At 42.2% G+C, this 21,586-nt stretch overlaps 3 protein-coding genes and 1 pseudogene across 3 annotated transcripts in view; 2 read left to right on the top strand and 2 right to left on the bottom strand.

Annotated features, from left to right (window-relative positions):
• LOC115670891 (nudix hydrolase 25) overlaps positions 1-21,586 on the top strand; it is a 94,226-nt gene that overhangs the window by 46,156 nt on the left and 26,484 nt on the right. The window lies entirely within an intron of this gene.
• LOC130137705 (MLP-like protein 328) lies at positions 68-1,186 on the bottom strand (annotated as a pseudogene).
• LOC115670904 (mediator-associated protein 2) lies at positions 11,947-14,101 on the top strand. Its single transcript, XM_030592304.2, has 4 exons — positions 11,947-12,173; positions 12,531-12,609; positions 12,720-12,803; positions 13,532-14,101. The coding sequence occupies exons 1-4, from the start codon at positions 12,033-12,035 to the stop codon at positions 13,981-13,983; spliced, it is 756 nt and encodes a 251-aa protein (XP_030448164.1). The 5' UTR covers positions 11,947-12,032; the 3' UTR covers positions 13,984-14,101.
• On the bottom strand, positions 14,901-15,642 carry LOC115670757 (10 kDa chaperonin, mitochondrial-like). Its single transcript, XM_030592114.2, has 2 exons — positions 15,410-15,642; positions 14,901-15,311 (listed from the first exon to the last, which is right to left on the bottom strand). The coding sequence occupies exons 1-2, from the start codon at positions 15,512-15,514 to the stop codon at positions 15,123-15,125; spliced, it is 294 nt and encodes a 97-aa protein (XP_030447974.1). The 5' UTR covers positions 15,515-15,642; the 3' UTR covers positions 14,901-15,122.

Genomic DNA, 21,586 nt, shown 5'->3' on the forward strand with positions numbered 1-21,586 from the left:
ACAAAAGCTCCACACGGGTCCAACGTCGAGAAAGCTTAGATTTTAGTTCTTGGTCCTTTGGTAGGGTTCACGCCTTGGCGAGGTGAGCATCAATGTCCTCGGTCACGTTGACCATAATGGCATCAAGATTGGCGATCGGGTGAGGCATGCTCTCGTCCAGCTTCTCGTGCGCGACGGCGACTTTGACCACGGTGCCTTCTCGCCTGTCGGCCTTGGGCGCCGCTCGCCATATCGCCTTTGCGGATTTGTAGTGCTTCAACACATCTACTTCGATGCCGACGTGAATCACGGCCCCGTTCTCGTCATGGTACTCTACTTTCTCTTTGTATGTCTGGGCTCTACCTTCTGCATAAATATATTGTTGCGTCGAAATCTAGATTACAGCCAATACCAAATCGGGTCTAGTGGCATTAAAAATTAAAGCTATTTTTAGTATTTGTCATATCATTATTTATAGGGGTTTCACGTGAGACCCATCAAATATGATGACATATACGTCTAGAGTTTACATCCATCAAATGTAAGTGAGAATTCACCAATAACACGACTTTACACATCTTTGCCGAGAGATGACCAATCGGACTTTCCAACTTATAATCTTTAGCCACTGTTCGCTTATGGATAAGATGCGATATCGCAAGCAAAACCAATGGAAAATGAAGGCTATTTTTCATTTTTTATCTTCGCTGACTGATTGAGTAAGTCCACTTCCTAATAGATCCGTGGGACTCCCATTCACCGCCATGCAACTCGCCGGCGTGCATGTCGGAGCAAGCATCGGGATGGTGGTGGGGGACGTCTTCTTGAAGAAGCTGTAGAACTGGTCAGCAGATGCTGTGATATCGACCTCCACCTCAAAGCCTTTCTCGCAAAGCCATTCTTCCTTTCTTGATTCTTCCGCGAGTACAAGGAACACAAGTGATGTTTCGGTGCGTTCGACGGGCACTTTAGCAATTAACACTCGAAAGTTAGTGACTGATTATAGCTAAGCTTGTCTGTTTGTACTGAGGAAAGACACAGGTACTGCCTTTTTTACTTGGCAATAATTAGGTTTTTTTTTTTTTGGTCGAAAACTTAGCAATAATTAGGTTGCAAAGTTACATTTCTACCAATTCCCAACTGCCAACCAACCGATTTTCATAGTCCCAAATGCAATTAATGGATCGTTGAGAATCGCTTCGTGCATGGTCAAACTGCTTCCGGGACTCTTATCTGCCTAGACTAACTGGGTTGGCTCCATAGTTGTCTTGCGAAACACGTGCGAAAATTATTGATCAATGATTGTGTTGGATGTAACTTAAATTTGGGGGCCCTTCCATACTGTTTTCCCCTCGCCCCATTGGCATGTTTGGTGTCCGAGTTATTTTTCTTATTTATTAATATTGCAACTAGAGGTGAACAAGAGTCGAAGATAGGATCAAGACTCGGCCAAAACCGGCAGATTGTTCGACTCCAAGCTGGTTCTAAAGGAGAACTGAGATTCTTGAGCAAGACTCCTTAAGTTCCTCTTAACATTCTTGAAGAACAATGACATCGAACGGATCAATTTTCACCCAGATCAATCCAGATGTATGCGATAGAGCTGTGGCCGTCCTCTTAGATCTTGGCGACCGAATACCCGGCATAGAACAAGTTCACCTACAACACCTTTCTTGATGTGCATGCGTTCTTCCATGGCCTTGTAGTGAAAATAGCGACCTCCACCCCACCCTGGCGCGAGCATGACAAGGGATGCCGGACTTCACCGCACTCGGGCGGCGCCGCGGCTCCTCTGCCCCGTCTCTCTCTATTTTAAATTTTTCTGTCTTCTGTTTTTCAAAATGTCCTTCTTCTGCATTTTTTAGTAAAAATTTTTTTGATTTAAATTTTTTTTACAATTTCAAACAGCCACTTAGGGTGCTAATACTACGTGGCGCTTAATATTGGTTTACCTATTACTCGACATTTCCATTAACCCTTTTAACACAAGGACCAACTCGAACAAAAAAGTATATATGATTTAGGGATCCAATCATTCAAAATAAAGTCCGGGATTAAATTGCACAAATTAAAAAAAAACTTCAAAAACTACTAGTCCCTTTATTCATTACAAAAATTATCCTCGAACTTTTTTCTTCTCGTGCCTATTTTTTAGGCCATCCATTTTCAACACCCTATACATTGTACTTTAAGTTTAGGAAAAACATACACTTTATGCTTTGAAGTTAATGCCATTAGGGAAAGAGTTCAGAAACTAGAGTATGCAAAGTAGTACCTTCCTCTTTTTCAAGAAAAAACTATTCGAACTAGAGTTAAAAAAAGGAGAAAATTGATGCCCACCTTTCAATTTTTTTGTTTTACCATTTCGGCCTAAAAAACGAATAAAACTAAAAAAAATTGAGCAAAAATAATATTAGGACCTTGGGTTGTTTCATTTTATTACTTTACCCTATGGGTTTTATACTAATTTTCTTTCCTACGCTAGAAATTGAGCCTATCTTATCCTATTAGTGTTTGTAAAATTTAAATATTAGGATGGAACCTTTAAGGCTGGGTTTGGACGTCCGAATTCGAATTGGAATACAATAAGATAAAATGGGATTTGAATCTTCCACATATCCCTGGATTGTTAAAATTTCATATCATATGTTTGGTGCAACCTAAGATAGGATTTGAATTCTTTGAAAAAAAAATCTTTACAAATCTTTGAAAATCCGCAACCTAAGATAAGATTGAAAATTCTTTTCATTTGAAAATCTTTAAAAATCTTTGAAAATCCCATCTCTAACTTTGCTCCTGTACGTGAGACTCGATCACGTCTTTGGGAAGTCAGACCTCGAGAGCATGATATCTTTGAACTGACACGAGTACAAGTAATTTTGGGATGACCTTGTGAACAGCGAGAGACACTTCAAGTGGGTTATACAACCGAATACCATTGCCGAAGAAAGCGCTTAAGAGAGGCGACAGCTTTCTTGATGCAAAGCAGGTGGAACTCAACACTCGAGAGCGTGGTCGCCGAGAAGTTGATGGTGTGTTGGCCATTCTTCATCGACCAGCAGGTGAACAGCCGCCTCATGAGTCATGCGTGAAAAGTCGAGCTCGACATGAAGGACATATGCAACTGGGGTGGAAAGGATGATCAATGCAAACCTGGCACGACGATCTTCTTTAGGCCCTTTTCCACTCACTCATCGGAACACGATCATTGGCCGGCAGTGATGATCGGCATGGTCGAAGGCAATGGCGATCGTGCAGTGGTTGGAAGTGACGATGATCAGTAATTTTGGTGGTGGTTCTCGTGCGAGCGGTGCCGATGCAGTAATATCCAATGCGTCACTTTATCACTCCGTTAAAAGATTAAACCTGATTTTTTTGTTATTTCTTAAATTTGTTATCCAATCAGGGTTTATCCCACCCCCTAAGCCAAATTTCTTATCCAACATTTTATCCGGATGTATCCGAGTTTATCCGGTCCGGAAAACGTCACCAAACACTAGATAAGATCCGACTCAAATCCGAGCTACCAAACGCAGCCTATTTATTCTTCTACATATTGCTATACATATATATGGGTGGGCCGGGCTTCAAGGTTCTTGCCCAGGCCCGACCTAGCCTGGATTTTTTGTCCTGGCCCAGCCCAACAGGCCTAAAAATTCCAACAGAGTGGCGGGTCTGGGCCAGAAAAACAGCAACAACCGCTGTTGCTTGCGAAATTGTGTACTCTTTCTCTGCACATGAGCTTTGCTCCTTCCTTTGACTTTCCAACCGCGTGCGAGCATTCAATAAGATCAAGAACTGACACACATTATTCATTTGCCCAGCCTATCTAGGCCAGAGCCCTACGCAGGAAGCTAGGTTGGAGCGAAGGAGCATCTGAAGAAACCAAAACGGTTTACGTAAATCTACGACTGCGAGAAGATGAAACAGATGAACATGGACATCACTGACAAAACTGGCACGAATACGACCCTCCCCATTAAATTAACCCATTAATAGGAATGCATAGGGCCGTGTTGGGGCGGTTGCCATTCAATCACCATTAGTGATGGATGATCAAAGCTATAGCAATGGGGTGGCCAAGCACGCAGGCGTCGTGGGTCCTCCCTCCTTTAAGCCCCTCGGCTTCCTCATTCATGATACACTGAGCCAATGATATGGTGCAGTGTGAAGCGGGAAGAAATGTTTGCGAAGAGTCGGCCCCGAGGATCGGTACCGATCCGGATCGGCGAACCGAAAACGGAGTCGCATCGACGTGGTGGTGGGTGAGAGCAATAAACCGCAGTTTTATTATCATGCATGAGTGGATGATGCGATAGAGTGAGGGAGAGAGAGGGAGAGCAGAGGGAGAGGGTAGTTGCACTCTCTTCATCACTCACACAGACACCCACTTAAGAATGAGAGCATTAAACTATACAGATTGCGCTATAATGGCACCATAAAGCAAACATTCATTTCGTTTGGGAACAAGCCCATCTTCTCTTTCACCGGAACGAAGCCTTCGCATCCGCTCTGTCACCCCAACAGAATCTTTCGGGACAATCGAAAACTTATGTTACGAGGAAAACATTGTATAACGTGCGTCTCTCTCTCTCTCTCTCTCCCTCTGAAGCTATTTCATAGGGTTTTTATGAGGGTTCGTTTGACTAGAATCTGATTCCGACGAAGTTTCCATATAGGCCACTCTTGTTTAATTCGTCGTAGATCTCCCCTCGGAAGGATGAGCTCTTGTTTTGTCTGAAGGCGACATTGAGACTGCCTAACCTGGTTTTTTTATTCGACCAACATAGGTGAGGACTCTCTACGACCGCATACTTATTGCATATGAGGGTGAATGACCTATATATGCGGCTGTTTTCTGAGGATGTTTGATTTGATAAGTGATTCTATGAGGATCTTAATTACGAACGATGGAGTGAGACGTGAGCCAGAGCTGTAAAAAATAGAGACTTAGCTTTGGTTATGGTATCCGTGGTTCATAGGGTTTAAACCTAGAGGGTTGTTCTCTTTATATGCCTTCTAATTCAAACACAAACAGTATTAGAGCACTTTTTGTTTTTGGTGTGGCCATCTTCAAATTAATTAAACATTTTGTTTAATTCTTTTTGTGTTCAGACTTTAGAAGAGGTAGATATAGTTCTAATGGTTCGTAATTAGAATGCGCAAAATATTAATATCTCTAGTTTCTGAAAACACGAAACTTCATAACGCGAATTCAAACGAGTATACCAATTAAACTTGAAATTTCATTCTTTTTTGGCCTCCCTTAAACAATTAAACTGGATACCATTCCTATATGAATTCAAATAAGGTGAAACGGGAGTTTTAAGCTATCTAAGTTATCATTTTTCATTCCCACGTTGGTTTTAGCTAATGTAGTTTATCATATTTTGATCTAATGTTTCATTTTTGCGAATTAAATTACTTGAAATAATCATAAATGTCGATCAAAATTACAACCAATGGCTCCGATACTCTTACCTCTAAGCTGAATTTCCTCCTCCACGCTATGTAAGGCATTATATGGAATTTAACAATACGCGCGAAGAAAGACATAATCACACACAACTGACTCATAGTTACACATGTAACGAGACTTCCGTAAATCTTACTTACCCTTATAATTTTTATCAATTATATAGTTCGATGTAAAAATCTAAATGTCTCGTGGTTAAGCAAGAGACATCTATATTGTGTACATAAAGACGGATGGACATCCCGTGATTCCAATCGTTTGCAAATTAAACCCCAACGCTTTCCGAATAACAGACCCCTCTCGAAAATGATAAATCTCATCTTGTTTATCCATTGCTTGTTTTTTTTTCCTGTCGCTTCGTTGTATCGTACAGGGCATCGTATTTAACGGAAGAAGTTTTCAAAAGTACAGCGAGAGTCAACTCGCGAACTCCCTCCTCTAAAATAAGAAATGCTCATTTTAGTACAAACCGCCGTCTTCGAATACTAAATCTTGAATCTTCGAGGCACATTTCAACGAGGCTCAGCAAGCGCTCCGAGAGGGATAAAAGCAAAATCACCTAACAAGAAGCACACTCCCTGTAGCATTTCCCCTAGTACCATAGGTCAACATTACTGGGCCAGACCCAAACATTATTCTAATGGCCCCCAGCAAATGACGGTTTTTAATGATTCGTGCGGGACACAGAAATATAAATATTATTAATAATATGAATGACTGTCTTTTTTGGTGTAGCATATTGTCCCGAGGGACCTTGAGAAAGCGTGCTGGCTGCCAGCAAAAACCAGCGAGGGAGACAGGCATCCATCCCCCCCTCCGTCGCTCTCGCTTTGAAGTACACCCGAAATTTTCGAAAGTGCATTAAAGTCAAAGGGAGAGAGGGAGGGGTGGGGTGGGATACGGTGCGGGTCACCCCCGCCCGGACCCCCGTGGGAATAATCAAGTTGTATGGCCCGACCCAGGTTGGCCAATCGCGTTCCGCCAGCTCCCTTCCCCCCCGCCTCGGCACCCTGAGGCAGCTTGAAGCGCTTCGGGGTTTTGGATGGGTGCACGCCACCTTTGTTCCACTGGACCACATGCCCTACTCAATTTAAAACCCCACCTCATTTGATCATTTCTTCTTTTGTTTTCGGGACGGGTACCCTCAAAATCCTAAAATTTATCGATGCACGTGCAATTGGATCTTAAAATTTTCAAAAAAGTGTAATCAATTTCTAAAACTTGTAATGGAAGTGCGATCGAGTTCTAAAACTTTTAAAAAGTATCATCAACGGAAGAACTTGATTGGATCAACTTGATAAGTTTTAGGACTTGATTGTACTTTTTGAAAGTTCTGGGACTCAATTGCACTTTCATGACAAGTTTTAGGACTTTCGATGCACTTATCTTTTATTTTTTGTTACTTTCAAAATCCATGTGTAATGTAACGATACACCATGAAGAAAAAGAACGTTAGCGAGTAAACCCGGTTTCTTTGAATTGGCATTGTGAATGTAATTCTTTCATTCTTTGCGCATACGGGACGTATATGCTTCGGAAAAATCATTTATCGGATCTTTTCATGCTCGCGTGCGTTCTCTTGAGTCTTGCATGGCAAGCTTATACGGTTTTAAAAGTATTATGATATTATGAGGAATGTTGAAGGCATCATACTTGTTAACGACTGTGGAATTAATGGAGTGTTTAACTTAGGACTCACCATACGTCAGGAGGGAAGTAATTTACGAGAAAGCATTACATCAACTTGGCGAATCGGATATCCATGTCGTGTCTAATGTGGTTAGCTATTATAAGATATGTGGTCAGATCTCTTCAGCATGTAATTCTGTCTATGCAATCTCGTAGCGTAATCCGCGACCATGACATAAACCTAATTTTGCTTCAAACTCAAAAACCTAGAACCCTACTCTAACTTCACATCCCTCAGAGCCTCCAATCTAGACATCTCCAAGCGGTTTGCCCTTTTGAGCAAGCACGGAACTTAAATGTCGACAGAAAGTTCAGATGGAGATCAAAGATGTAGGCAGACCAAACAGGCTTTATATTATTATTCGACATTGATTCTAGAGACATTTACGCTGATATCTTTAATCAATTTTTAAGGTGACGTGACGGATTTTTATCGGGCATTTAAACGACCATGACTAACTTAAATTATCGTTTGCATAGTGTCTCGGCATATGCTTTAAACCAATTCAATGTGCCGGTTTCAGTATCTCTAACATTGCTCTTTATTTAATATTGAAAGGTCTTGGAAATAACTAATAAGGTAAGGATATGGTATTGAATATCTCTTGGTCACTTGTTAAGAAATAAAATAAGATTTTACCTTTCCAATGCATAGTTTTTTCTTGTGGACTATATATAGTTTACATTGGAAATCGAAACGTTTGTTATTGAACTATGCTTACTAAGTATCTAGGACACATTCATTAACACATCTCGAATTTCAAATACCATGAAACATTTGAATACATATAGAGGTTCATTATATTCTGAAAAATGAAAGACCAGGGCAACCAGTTAACTGCAAACTCACGACCTTGCTCAAAATGCAAGATGAATATATATAATATCATCGTTAGACAAACTTCAAACACAATGAATCAATGCCGATAGAAATGTACAGAAGAACAAGAACAAGAACTAGAACAGGAGGAAGAAGAAGAACAGTGAAAAGTAATTAAGAATCAAGAGCATTAAAGCCTAGCCTCTTCATTGTCTCTCTCTCTCTCTCCATTTGCAACAACTGTCCAGAACCACATTAAACATGGACTGAAAAAGGCTAGACTGATGCTCTCATTCACTTCTACCATTCTTGACTAAAACCGAAAAATAAATTACATGCACTGATGACCGGAAGATGAGATCGCAGTCATATACGTTCGCTTGGACTCGTAGCATTTAATTTTGACAGTAGCTAAAGAAAAGCTACAAAAATAAAAACGAAGTACCTACCAACAGCTAGTGACTTTATTTATTTTTTTCTCCTCTTCTTCCTCTAGTTGTGTAGAGGATTTGGACCTGTGTGAATTATTCTCTTATCTTCTTCATATACCTTGTCTGGATCTCCATTGGCATTCGCAACCTCGTCGCTACTAGGGTTAGAAGGTGCATGGACGGTGACTGCGTGAAACGTCTTCGCTTTTCTTGGTAGAGACTTGACGCTGCCGGCAGCAGATCGGTCGCTGCTAGTCGTCGTCGCTCCAATTTTGTCAGACGTCTCCGAAGAGACGCTTCTACTAGTCGTCACCCTGGTGCTCTTATCTTGCACCGCGAGAAGCAGAATCAGCTCGGCCGAGAAAACTACGAGGACCCATAACAAGAAAACTGCGCTCCTCGCTCCAATACAGTGTCTCCTTCCTGTTCTTGTTCTTGCAGGCGCTGCAGAAGTTGTCATTGCACTGACTTGAGTAGAAAGTCCAAAAATGAGATCTCTTACGCTGGAGCAGACTTGAGAGTGCGACGAAAAGTGGGGTTTTGACTGAATTCTGAGAAGAGAACCTTCTGTGGGAATTTTGAGAGAGAGAGAGAGAGAGAGAGAGAGAGAGAGAGAGAGAGAGAGAGAGAAGGGAAGAGACACAAAACCTAGGTTCTTGCTTATCTTATGAGTCCAGTCATATGACCCTTGATTCCTGGAACCTTCTTATAATTTCTTACAATGCAGAGTGTGTGTTGTGAATATCTTGGAGTCGGGAAACCCTCTTTCTGAGCTTTGATTTTTGGGTGTTTTTTGGCATCTGGTGGCTTGGTCGCTTCTGGGTTTGGTGCAGTTGTGTCCTTTCTTATTTGTACTGATATTGCTCGGAGAGGGTGTTGTGGGACTGTCCAGTATTAATAGCCGTTGTCTCCGGAAAATTTTATAAAACTTTCTGTATTTTATTCCCCAATTTGCGTAGTACACTGCAGTGAGGTTTGAAGAGGGCGTGGGTCAACAAACTTTGGCTCGTTGGACTCGGACCCCTCTTCTGTATTCTTGCTATGATTGGTCATAGCAGGTTGTGCTCTTGTTGGGTTAGCATGGATTTTGTATCTTTAACACCCTTATTGATCAAGAATCAACACAGCATTCTTTGTGACAAAGTCGAGTTTGGTTATTTTTCCATAGTCATTAGAGAATCGCGAAATGTTGTAATATAGAATTGCTTAAAAGGGCTACACACATATATATATAGACATGCGCGTGCCCACACATGTAGGTCGATCCTTTATCACATATCTTAAGTGCATCCACCACTCATAATTATCAAGTAAATTTTTCGAATAGAGTTAGGAATGCACTAAACTGATGTGATCAACAGAATATGTGGCATGGCATCCATGGAATGATGCACTTACCTTTGTCTGCACTTACCTTTAATCTTTCAATAATCTAGGAGCACATGGTAGAGACTCGGCTATCTGAAACTCATGCAACACCTTGCAAGTTCAATTAACTAGTTAAGTATTGCATTTGACAAGTAGAAGTGATCCTAACCCACAACAATTTGCATGCAGTCGATGAGACTCCAACGAGTGATCTCCAGCTTACGAACGGGAATTCTTCCGAAGTCCCAAACCAATTGCGTCAACCCTGAAGTAGTTTTGCACTTGATTATAAAAGACTGCATTCCGGATTTATGACCGTGCATGGAAGATTTGCTCTAAAAGCATTCTTGAACAAAACAACTGGGCCTCAGAGCAAATGAGTTCCTATAATGGCTGAGGAGGGTTAAGAACCCAACTAGTCCATGGGAGAGATTTCCTTCTATGGGCTTTAGCGACCCAATCCGGGTCGGCTTTCCTGTGACAGTGGGCTAGTTGAATCTGCTTTGAATCGGCCCATCCAGTTTCTGCATTCTCTGATAAGTACTTCAATTTCCCACGAAGGTTGAACAGCTTCAGTTAGACTAGCTTATCATGGATAAACTATGAGATTCTAGTTTGAAGGGTTTGATCCGAGCGAGAGATAAAGAAGTACTTCAAAAGTCTCTAGACACGCAAGGGTTTCTGCAGGGGGTACCGAGAAGACCTTCACTGAAAGTCTTGACGCATGCAGGCAATTGCTCCGTCGTATGAGCCTTCTTCAACCGATGCATAGATATTGAGCTTGAGAGGGTACTTCCGGCGGGTGGAGTCCAGACCCCAAGTAGATTTTTATTGCTTCTTCGCTGGGATTTCCGTAACTGAGCTCCATTGCAAGTAGTTCTCGTTCATGGCAAAGGATTCTTCCACTGTCTGTTCTCTGTTGCCTGAAGACAACGTTATTTCTAGGTTTCCACGTATTCCAAAGGCACTCCGGCGACCAGATCTAACGATGTTGAGTTCGGATTTGAGTTTTAACAGTCGGCCAACCAGTCTTCAATCCCGTCCATCCCCTGATTTGCAAACTGAATATATGAGAAAAATATGCTCCATGTATTCTGGGTATTTTGGGTACAAGCTTGTTCTTAAGTATTAGTAGACATGTTAAAATGGGTCCAAACCCCATTTAATAACCTAAAAGTAATTAAATGGGTCATAAAAAATTTCGGCCAGCATAATAGGTCTATAAAATAAAGTGGCCAAAATAAGTGGGTTATGAATGAATCCATTATGAATCCATTTACAATCCACTTAACCCATTCATGGGAATGTTAAAACAGCCGGCAAATTTCTTCTCGGGTTAGCGTTAATGCCTTTTAATACCATTGATCAACATTTTCTCGATCGGGGCTCTACAAGGTTTGGTGGTTTGTTTTTTTTAGGACCACTGTAATGGTTCCATCAGGATATGACTATAGCTGTGACTATTAGGAATCCGAAAATTTTCCTGGGGCATTGACTGCGATTGCAAAATGCTTATACAATCGCCCAGTTTTGCTTCTTTCGGCATGAAACGATGCATTGGAGCTGGAAAAGTATGGACTGTAGGTTTGTCGATCCGGTGTCTCCGGTCTAAGCGGTAGAGCCGCTGGGAAAAGAACGAAAAGTTGGCTATGACGCGCCCTGTAATTGCTGGGATAGTCTGGTTATGCAATCATCCTTAGGGCAATCGTTTCTACTGGGCTAGAGGATTCCCATGTTTTTCATCTTGTTGGCAGGCGTTTCGAAAATCTCAGGGATCAATTAATTTCCGAAGGTCGGAGTGCAGCCATCATCTGCTTCACGTTGAGAAATTGTTTTGCGGATTTTATTCACAGACAACAGCAACGAGTGAATATTGTCCCTAGATAGATTTTATGTTATAGCAGATATTGGTCTGAATCTTGCAAGTAGAGATAAGGTATTAGTGACACCTTCATGTTTCAGTAAATTGCACGTTAATGTGGGCCAGGGCTCGTACATAAGCTGATGAGCAAAGCCCATGCTTCCTCTAGCAAATTTGGACATTGCAGCAGGCCCATGGTCCAAAAGTTGTAAGCTTGACTCCTGAATTCGCGCACGTGATGTCTTGAGCTCCGGCACGTGAGGTTGTCTGCGTTCCCGTCCCCTCTGCTTTCTAGGGTTTATGTATTTGCTGTTTTCTCCCGACCAAACGATTTCATCCGTCGTCGTTCTCTCCGTTGGAGCTGCCGGGGCCTGAGCAGAAGGAGCTTTTCCGCTTGCTCGGGAAGTAATGGGCGGTGGAGCAGGTTCCGGCGCCGGCGAAGGGTATGTGCCTCCGCCGGAATTCGTGGAAGATTCGAAAGAAGCTCTGGTCGATCTCGACGCTTCCGACTCCACCGAACTTTGGCTCATCCAGTGGCCTACCCAGATGGTACCGTGTCACCATTCCCTGCCCTTGGCCCTCTGTTTTGTCTGCAGAAATTTAAGAACAATGCCGAACAGTGCATACATGGCTCGTCTTGTCTGGTCTGGTCTGGTCTGGTCTCTTTGTGTTTGATTGGTTTTTGCTCTCCTGAGATTTTCATGTTGTGAGATTGTGAGGTTTGGGAGATACCATCCAGTTTTTGTTTTCAGTTAGATGGTGTGCGTTCGCACGTTTTCGCAGTTTATCTGCACAAAGTGATCGATGTTCTTGCGTAAAAATGCTATCTTGAATGTTTTGGGTTAGCATATTGGCATTGGATCATGGATGTGATTGTGGCGATACCCCTTTCTGGTCACATTGCAGCCTCCTGATTTAGATGGCCAAGAACTCACACTCAAGCTTCATCGTGACGGGAAATTGGGGAGTTGTGAGGATTCATCTGGTAATCGTCAATCCTTTCCATAGACGAACAGATTTTCATGTGCTAAGTAGGATTCTACTTGTGGCTTCACTTGCTTAGCTGTCTTACTGTGTTGTTGCTCTCTGTTGAAGGCAAGGAATATGATGTGGTTAGCTATGCTGCTCAAGAGCCCGATGCAACAGTTTTCGTGTCCTCTTCCTCAGGTCCAAGATTTGGTATGCATTGCTACCCATTTTGATGCCCTTTATTTTATTTTTTCGAAGTTTTTTCTGCCGTGCCTTAAGTATAGTAGTTGAGGGCGTTATCTCTAAGTTAATGTGTTGTGCAAATTATACTCTAATATGAAAGTACACTTCCCTTCTCATGTTCATCTGTTTTTGCGTATTGAGCTGTGTCATGCTTGATATGTTCTAAGGTGATATCTGCGAAAGTAGCTTCCTCGGATATTTGCTCTTCAATAATTTGCTGATGTGAGTTGCCAAGCAGCTTCCAGAAACAGGAAGGCATGAAAATTAAAAAGAAACAGCTTAGTGGAGCTGAACTCCAGTTTAGTGGAGATAATTCCTATCAATTGCAAGAATTGTATCAGCCAATTTGTAGAGCTCGGAGTCAAGGCACAAAAATTTATCCAAAATCCAGATTAGTCGTAGGCTAGCAGCAAGCAGGCTATTACCTTAGACATTGATGACCAATTCATGATAAATTAGGCACTCTTAAGTTCTAGTATCAATTGCTTTGATATTGTTCGTCTTTTTTTTTTTTTTGGACACACTGGTTTCGTATTTCTCAGCTATGTTTGATTTGATAGACGAACTTTAAGGATAGTCTATGTTTTTTGATTTGGACACACTGGTTTCGCAGTCAGCTATGTTTCTTTGGACACTCTGATAAATTTGTTGTAGTTGACTTTGTGTCTTAAATATAATGCTTCTATTTTTGACAGTTGGGAAGATTTCAAGGAGAGTCTCCCTGGTGCGCTACCCAGATCCTAATGAGCTCAAGGAACTTCGGCAATTAGGACCATTGTCTCAGACACCATCCAGAACGTCAGTTACAAATGCCTCTAGTCAATTTCCCCACTTGACATCAAACAGTATACTGAGAAGTTCACGTTCATCCAGAGGAAACACAGCCTCCACTCGTAGCAGTCGGCAGAAAAGCGGTATATCTTATGCTGGAGAGACATCAGAACCATACAAGAGGAGATATCCTCATGAGTCCACTGACTCCTTGGGTTTGGGGAATAGTACTCAAGACTCTGGGCGAGGTCATGGCAGCGCAATAACTGCACAGTTCTCAGAGCATTCCCGAGATCACGGCTCAGCTGCTTCATCTCTGTCAAGGGAGCATTCTGACGGGAAATCGAAGAAGAAGAAGAAGAGAATTGAAGACTGAAACTGCTCGGTGTTTGCTCTGTATGCTTCATGTGAATTGTTTGTGTTTTCTCACCGAGCATGACTTCTGAATTCCAGGGGGGTTATGTTCATTAATATATGTTTAGATCATTTCATAATGGAGTCTTCCTTGAGCCAGGGTCTCGGGGGAAGGCAAATCACGGAGATTAGACCTTTCACCGACTCATGTCATTGTTGGCGCTGGCGACCCACCGTCGACTCCCGACTCCTGCCCATAGTCATTTTTACGGGCGAAAGTCTCTTGCCTAGTCTGTGATTTACTATTTGGGCCTCTTTGGAAGAGCCCTGCAGCTTGCTGTTAAGAGGTGAAATTACTGATGTAGCAACTGACATCGGAGAAGAGAAATACAGAATAGCTAGCTGCATTCTCATAACCAACAGCTCCTCATTTCATTAGTATGAGAGCAAGATTGGGTGAAAACGACTTGCGCAAATGTGGTCCATCTCTTGCACGGAGTTTGTAATTGCGGATTCCTGTCTTCATGAAGAGCCTTTTCTGCTCATCTGTTTTGGTTGAGTAAACTGGTCGCGCCAATGGCGGCAATCGTCGCGGTCACTACTATTAAATCTCGCAAGACAGGTGAAATGACTCGAGTAAGACCAAGATGTGGTTCAAGAGCTATTTACCAACTGATCTTTCAACAATCGATTCGATGGAGTTTTCCTTCAGACACGACGAACTCGTCTGAATGATTCTAGTTTATCACGACTCGGACCAAAACCTACGAACATAAGAAACTTAGGTCGTGCTCATCATGAACTCACCGACCACCTTGATATCATGTAAAGTAGGATGGAAATTAAAGGAAACCAGAAGTCACGATTCCCGTCGCAGGAAGAATTGGAACTCTACGTTCTAGCATCGCACAAAGCATTAAACATAGGAGGAATCGCACGGGATACAAATTGATCTCATTGACTAATTGGAACTCTACGTTCTAGCATCGCACAAAGCATTAAACATAGGAGGAATCGCACGGGATACAAATTGATCTCATTGACTCGCACTTTCGAGCTCGACAACGTCGTTCGACATCGAGCGAAAAATCCGCCCGACCAACAAAATCCCGACAACAATACGACTGAAATCAATCGACCACGACCGTACACGGACCGGGATCAATCGTGCAGTGTCCCCAAGATGTCTTCATCCCTGAACAGGTGGTACTCCTTCTCCCCGAGCTTCACCTGCGTCCCTCCGTACTCCGGCAGGAGCACCGTGTCCCCTTCCTTGACCGAGACCGGGATCGCGTTCCCGTGCGCGTCTCTCGCCCCCGGCCCCACGGCCACCACCTTCCCGGAGTTCAGCTGTATTTTTTCCCAGGAACGCAAACGGCTCGAATCAGATCGAAACGAGACGGAGGACGGTGCATCGACGGGACGTATGTATGGACGCAGGAGTTTACCTTGGAGGATTTCTCGGGAAGCAGGATGCCGGCGGTGGTCTTGGTAGGAGGGACGATCTTCTCCACCAGCACGCGGTTCAGCAGCGGCACTAGTCGCTTCGCCATTCTTCTCCTCCTCCTTCAGGGATTCGAGCGGTCGAGCTTTAGGGTTTTAGGGTGGGGGTTTCGAAGCCGCGAGAAGGCGACGATGAGGGTGTCTGAGGGGCTTTAAAACCTGAGAGAGAGACTTGAAGCTTCGTGAAGAAAAATGGAAGGTTCTAGGGGCTAGGGTTTTGCGGTTGGGCGATGATGGCTTGAGGAATGAACGTTGGGGAGAAGACGAAATGGGCCTTGTGTTATATGGGCCACATTGTTAGCTCACAGTTTGGCTCGACGGCAGCTGATGGGCCTCTCGACTCGAGCCTCGGTCGTGATCGACTAAGGTGTCTCCGTCCTGTCTTGACTATGCATACATGATCTAGCGACACGATAAGCCGGGGTTTGAATTAGGGTTGAGCATGGTTCCAGGATAGAATTGAGAATCGGAGAATTGGACCGATTCTCATCGGTCCGATTTCAGGTTGCAGGGTATGCAGGATAGGTTCAAGGTTCAAAAAATTAGGGAACCGGTTCCGACGGTTGGAACCTAAAACTTGGAACGAGTCTTTGTGTTTTTCTTGTTTAATGTCTTCATGCAATCCTGCCATATTTCATGGCGTCCGATTATGAGTGTGTTATCTAGAACCATTAGTTTAAGCTTCCATTTTCGGCGATATCAATGATTGAGACATTTACTTTGTTAATATTTCATATTCTTTGTGTGTATAAATATAAGCTGTAGCCAGTGGATTGTAGTAGTAAATTGTAGTAATTAGAGGTGATGATTCACTACAATCGTTTAATTATGAATATAGGTGGAACCTAAGTGGACCCCAGAACCGACCCCAGAACCTATGATAAAGTAAGTGTTAGGGTATGCAGGGTAGATTTCATATTTCAAAAAATGAGAAACTTATTTTGACGAGTAAGTTCTAGGTTCCACCGCTCACCCTTAGTTCGAATTTACCAAATTCTCTTTGGGTTTGCCCCTAAGTTTCGAGCGATTTGTGAGTGCAATTAGACGACTGTCTAGACCTATCAAACGGGTGGATCATATCGGGTTGAAAATGGTCCGACCCAAATAGACCTATTTAATCCGTTTTGACCCATTTTTATGTAATATAAATCTAATGACCCATACCCAACCCGACCCATACACAGTACATATCCAAGTCAACCCATATTACTAAAACACTTTCATATTTAACTCAATCTAGGAAAACTCATACCCAAACCAAGATAAGAATGCAGAGTGAGTGAGCGAGCGTGAGATTGAGTAAGGACAAGAGAGATAAGTTGAGTTTAAATAAGGTGTAAATCTATTTATGATCCATTTAACACCCACATAATGTTTCTACCCATTTACTTAATATAACTAACCCATTTATGTAAATGGGTTAAGAAATGAGTTTATGACTATTTTGACGGGATAAGGACACTGGGAGTGCCATAACTTTCGTACGGCGCTCACTTGAGTGCCATAACTTTTTTTTGGCTCACTTGAGTCCCACATCGGAGTAAAATAGATCATTTGAGTGTCACTTCCGGCGAAAATAAATCACTTGAGTGCCATTTCCGGCAAATGAGCTGACATGGATTTTTTAATTAATTTTTCGTCCGACGTTGATTTTTTAATGTTATTTTATTTTATTTTATTGATTTTTAAAATTTTTCTTTTTCTTTATCTTTTTTTTTTTTAAGGTTGATGAGGGTCGCCAGTGACCCTCACCTGTGACCCGCGAAGGCTCTCGCCAAATCTGGCGAGATCACCTCGCCCGCGGCCACGAACGCCCTTGGCGAGGCCATCGCGGTCTCACCGGCCGCGGGTGCGGCGGCAAGGCTCTTACCAGATCCAGCGAGGCCGCCTTACCCGCGGCGACGAAGGCTCTCGCCAAATCCGGCGAGGCCGCCTTGCCCGCGGCCACGAAAGCCCTTGGCGAGGCTGCCTCGCCCGTGGCGGTGAAGGCTTTCGCCAGATCTGGCGAGGCCGCCTCGCCCGCCGCCAGCAAGGCTGCGACGGCCAAGGGCATGGTGGCCCTCGCCCAATCTGGGCGAGGCCTTCACAGCCGGCAAGGGTCGCTGGTGACCCTCGCTGGCATTGAAAAAAGTATTTGCAAAAATAAAAATAAAAAAAAATTCAAAAATTCAAAAAAAAAATATTAAACTATTGTCTACGTCAGCTCCGGCGAAGCCACATCAGATTTTCCGAGTGCCAAATGGCATTTGGCACTCAAGTGATCACTTTTTCAAATTTTTAGCACTCAAGGGAACCAAAAAAAAATTATGGCACTCAAGTGAGCGCCGTACAAAAGTTAAGGCACTCCTAGTGTTCTTATCCCTATTTTGACAGTTCTACGGCTGTCGTATTCGTTTGGAATTAGTCAAATGCTAAAAATAGTGACCCATCACTTGACATTTGGTTGATTAAGTGATTGCTGAGTTGGGCATTTGCGCTTTCTAATCAAGTAGGACTATGCACGAGCAGTTTTAGAATGGAACATCCATCTATTAATGGGAGTATGACCAATTAGATTGGACATATTCCACCCTCTTTGTTTGCTTCTATCTGTAGCCACTGGTATAACTAAGATTACAATGTTTTGTAACTACTTGATTCGATCTTTCGTTTGGACACCTATGTATAATGATGTTCAAAAAGAGGAAATCATTTTCCTCATTTTTTAAAGTGTTTTTTCTATAGACGGAAGATGTTTTCCTTTAACTTGTTTATTTTCTATGAACCAAAGGCCGAAAATTCCGGAAAACTTTTTCCGGAAAGTCATTTTCTGTAAAACAAATGAAGCCCATGACTGAAAAGAAATTGAAAAACTCCATCTTCTTCATGTAAACCATCTCCTCTATCACGCTAAGACCACACTCACCGCACTACCACCCTTGTTGGGCCGCCGCCTTTGCCAATTCTAGTTCAAGGACCTCCGGAGAACCAAGCTCAACACTGTCACCGAAGCAGGTGAAGATCCTCGACCTCATGTCAAAAGTCGATGGAGGTCCTCGACCTCATATCGGAGGTTGCGAACCTCCATCTTCGCTGATTTGGGGGTCCCAGAGCTCCAACCCGAGAACGCAGATCTCTGTAGGCATGTTGTTGACACCGAGAGAGAGAGAGAGGAGCATTATCTAAAACTGAGAACACGGGATGGCCGCGGTGCACATCAGACGAGCAATGGTAGCGACAGTGACAGCGATGGTGCCCGAGCGACAAGCGATGGGGGACGGCATGGTGCCCAAGTTGCAATAACTTGGTCGAACAACGGACTTGGCTTCTTTTTCGCTTCCCTTCCAGCCTTCGCCAACTTAGCATCGCCGCTTCTCGACATCGAGCTTGGAGTCAAGACCACAAGCGATTCCTTCCCATCGCTGTTGCTGCGGCAAAACAGGTCGCGGAACCTCCACTGCTTTGAGGATGGCCCCGTCAAGCTGCTCTTCTTGCACTTGAAGAAGTTCCATCGTCTTAGACTGTGGATTGGAGTTGGTAAACCAAATGGGCTGAATATGGGTCTTATGCAAACGCATGTAGAGCCAAAAAGAGTTGGTCTAAGATCTTTTAAACCCATTTGTAAAATTTTAAGTAACCCATTTGCAACTTGACCCACTGAAATTGAGTTGAATCATGAGTTTCTAACCTGTATTGATACCTTTAGGGAGTTGTCTCACAAAATCTCACATGATATTAGACTAAGAGGTCTTGAGTTCCAATCCTCCAGGCCTCTATTTGCCTCTCCAATTACATATATTCTTAATTTTTGAGAACTGGTAACAATGATCCTACAAAATTTCACAATTTCATCCACACGTATTAAGTTCAGAGATGTCCAGCTTTTATCACTTTATCTGACCGAAAATCATGCAATATAGAATATGATCCCCGCCAAGATCTTCTTATAGAATATGATCAGCTTCTGCAACCAATTGTGGCCTAGATTTAACACTCTATCCCGCTTGTGAGTCTGTCCTTACACATGCAACATACTGATGAGACGAAATGACATGAATTGAGCCCTTAGTTGATCAATGATGTTAGACAAATCGATTTTTCCTCAAAGTTTAAGCGTTTCAAAAAGGGACCAAACTATATATATATGCCATATATATATATATATGGCATATTTACTTAATGCAAAAGACCGAGGTCTAGTAAATCTCTGGTATGGGTTTCGAATCCAATATTAACCATTAATAACGGAGCAAATTTCACATTCGTTGATATGTATATGTACCGTATATTAGTAAGAAAGTTGCTACAGCGAGAGCATAAAAGGCAAAAGGACAAGTGAATCAACATGCAAAGTAACAAAAACATCGCCCACATTGGGATTGGAACAGAAGCAAGCAGGAACGAAGCTAGACTGTTTTGGCAGTGGGGGCAGTAATCTAATGATAAAAGTTAATTTTCAATCAATCAAGCTTATTTTATTATTGTTATCCCCGAAAGATGCACGAAAGTTTAAAATTCCTGCTAAATCTATGCAAAATTACAAATACTAGACACAATGACAAAGCATAATAGGAGTTAATTATGGGTCGACATTTACTGAGTTTGTTTTAGTGGAAACATGAAAAAATTAGCAAAGCAAGCTTAAATTTTTCAAGAAAAATACACATTAACTTTAAAATAAATAAAGTCAGTGGGACAACTAGAATAGTCAGCAGAGTTAGTATAAACTTCCTTTTTTCTTACTAATTAAAAAATGTGACAGCTCGTTTAGTTGGCAAGAGTAGCCATTCTTTTCCTCGTGGAGTAGCTATTTTCTTGATGTTGGGACCAAAAGTAGAACTTTTGCAAGCACATCTATCTATATAAATCATATTTGGTGATATTCTTTGAACGTATTATTTGCGTCTCAAGTTCTATGGCCCCTTTTCTGGACAGCGGACGTGACCCGATTTGGTAACCGAAGATCAAATTTTGAGAGATTTGTCGCGAAAGAAGTACCGACTAACCCGACACAACAAGTGAATTCGATTCCGATAGAAAGTTAGGTTTAGGGATTTTATCTTTGCTTTGGTACATCTACTTTTATGTGCCTCTCTATGCGGCTCGCTATAATGTTGTGAAGTTAGGTGTAATAGAGGATTACGATACTCTTTAATTATGTAGCGATAATGACACAAACAGTTATTGAACTTTGGCTCAATATGCAAAGTGGTCACTAAACTTTTAATTTGTTCAAAGCAGTCCCTGAACTTTAGCCCAATATTCAATATGGTCCTTGAAATTTTAATTTGTTCAATGTGGTCCATGAACTTTTAGTTCATGTTTAATGTAGTCTATGAACTATGTGAAAATGCTCGATGTAGTTGGACGTTATTGAACAAATTAAATATTCATGGATCACATTGCACATTAGGTTAAAATTTAGGGATTATATCGAACAAATTAAAAATTCGGGAACCACATTGTCAGGGACTGTTTGTATCATTTTTTCAAATTTTTATGGTGAATTTCTCTAGACAAGTTATTGCATGGACTATGGACCACACAGACCAATATAATCAAAATAATTAGTTATGTGGGGCCCATTATAAGCCGCATATGATCATCGATCCCAACAGATTTATTCTACATTGTCTATTGACTATGCAATATCTTTTTCATTTAGCTTATTTATTTCCACGGACATTTGTCCACCTTGCTCAAGTTACAAAAATTTTGTGGTCTCTATTTTGTTGATCATGTCGCTATATTATTGGCAACATACATTCGTGCGCTTCAATGTAGATCGAGCTGGTCGTCATTTTCATGCAACATGATCTTAGATGTACGTAGGGACATTCTCTTTAATGAGATTGACTTAACTATTGAAAGAACAGTGTAAGCAAAGAAACATTATTATCAACATGGTAATCATATTTTTGCTCAAGAATCAACGAGACGTGTCGAGACTAGATGCATGATGTTCTTCTAGGGTTGGTTGGAGTGAGGATGATGACACTCAATACAGTTATATCATGTGGCCACATCAACGAGAAAGCTCGTTAATAATTCATATGATCGCCTCACACGCACAATCAATCCTTGAGTTAACCCCACCTCCCTTGGAGTTCATGACAAATTAATCATCATTCGGTAGGGACAGA

The sequence above is a fragment of the Syzygium oleosum genome, unplaced genomic scaffold (genome assembly GCF_021117445.2).
Source record: "Syzygium oleosum isolate NSW1041296 unplaced genomic scaffold, Sole_v2.1 Sole_v2.03, whole genome shotgun sequence".
Lineage (NCBI taxonomy): Eukaryota > Viridiplantae > Streptophyta > Magnoliopsida > Myrtales > Myrtaceae > Syzygium > Syzygium oleosum.

Excerpts from the sequence above, each read along its gene's own strand:
- LOC115670904 (XM_030592304.2), top strand. The coding sequence starts at position 12,033 with ATGGGCGGTGGAGCAGGTTCCGGCGCCGGCGAAGGGTATGTGCCTCCG. Across the intron at positions 12,174-12,530 it reads TCCAGTGGCCTACCCAGATG|CCTCCTGATTTAGATGGCCA; the intron begins GTACCGTGTCAC and ends GTCACATTGCAG. Across the intron at positions 12,610-12,719 it reads GAGTTGTGAGGATTCATCTG|GCAAGGAATATGATGTGGTT; the intron begins GTAATCGTCAAT and ends TCTCTGTTGAAG.
- LOC115670757 (XM_030592114.2), bottom strand. The coding sequence starts at position 15,514 with ATGGCGAAGCGACTAGTGCCGCTGCTGAACCGCGTGCTGGTGGAGAAG. Across the intron at positions 15,312-15,409 it reads TTCCCGAGAAATCCTCCAAG|CTGAACTCCGGGAAGGTGGT; the intron begins GTAAACTCCTGC and ends GAAAAAATACAG.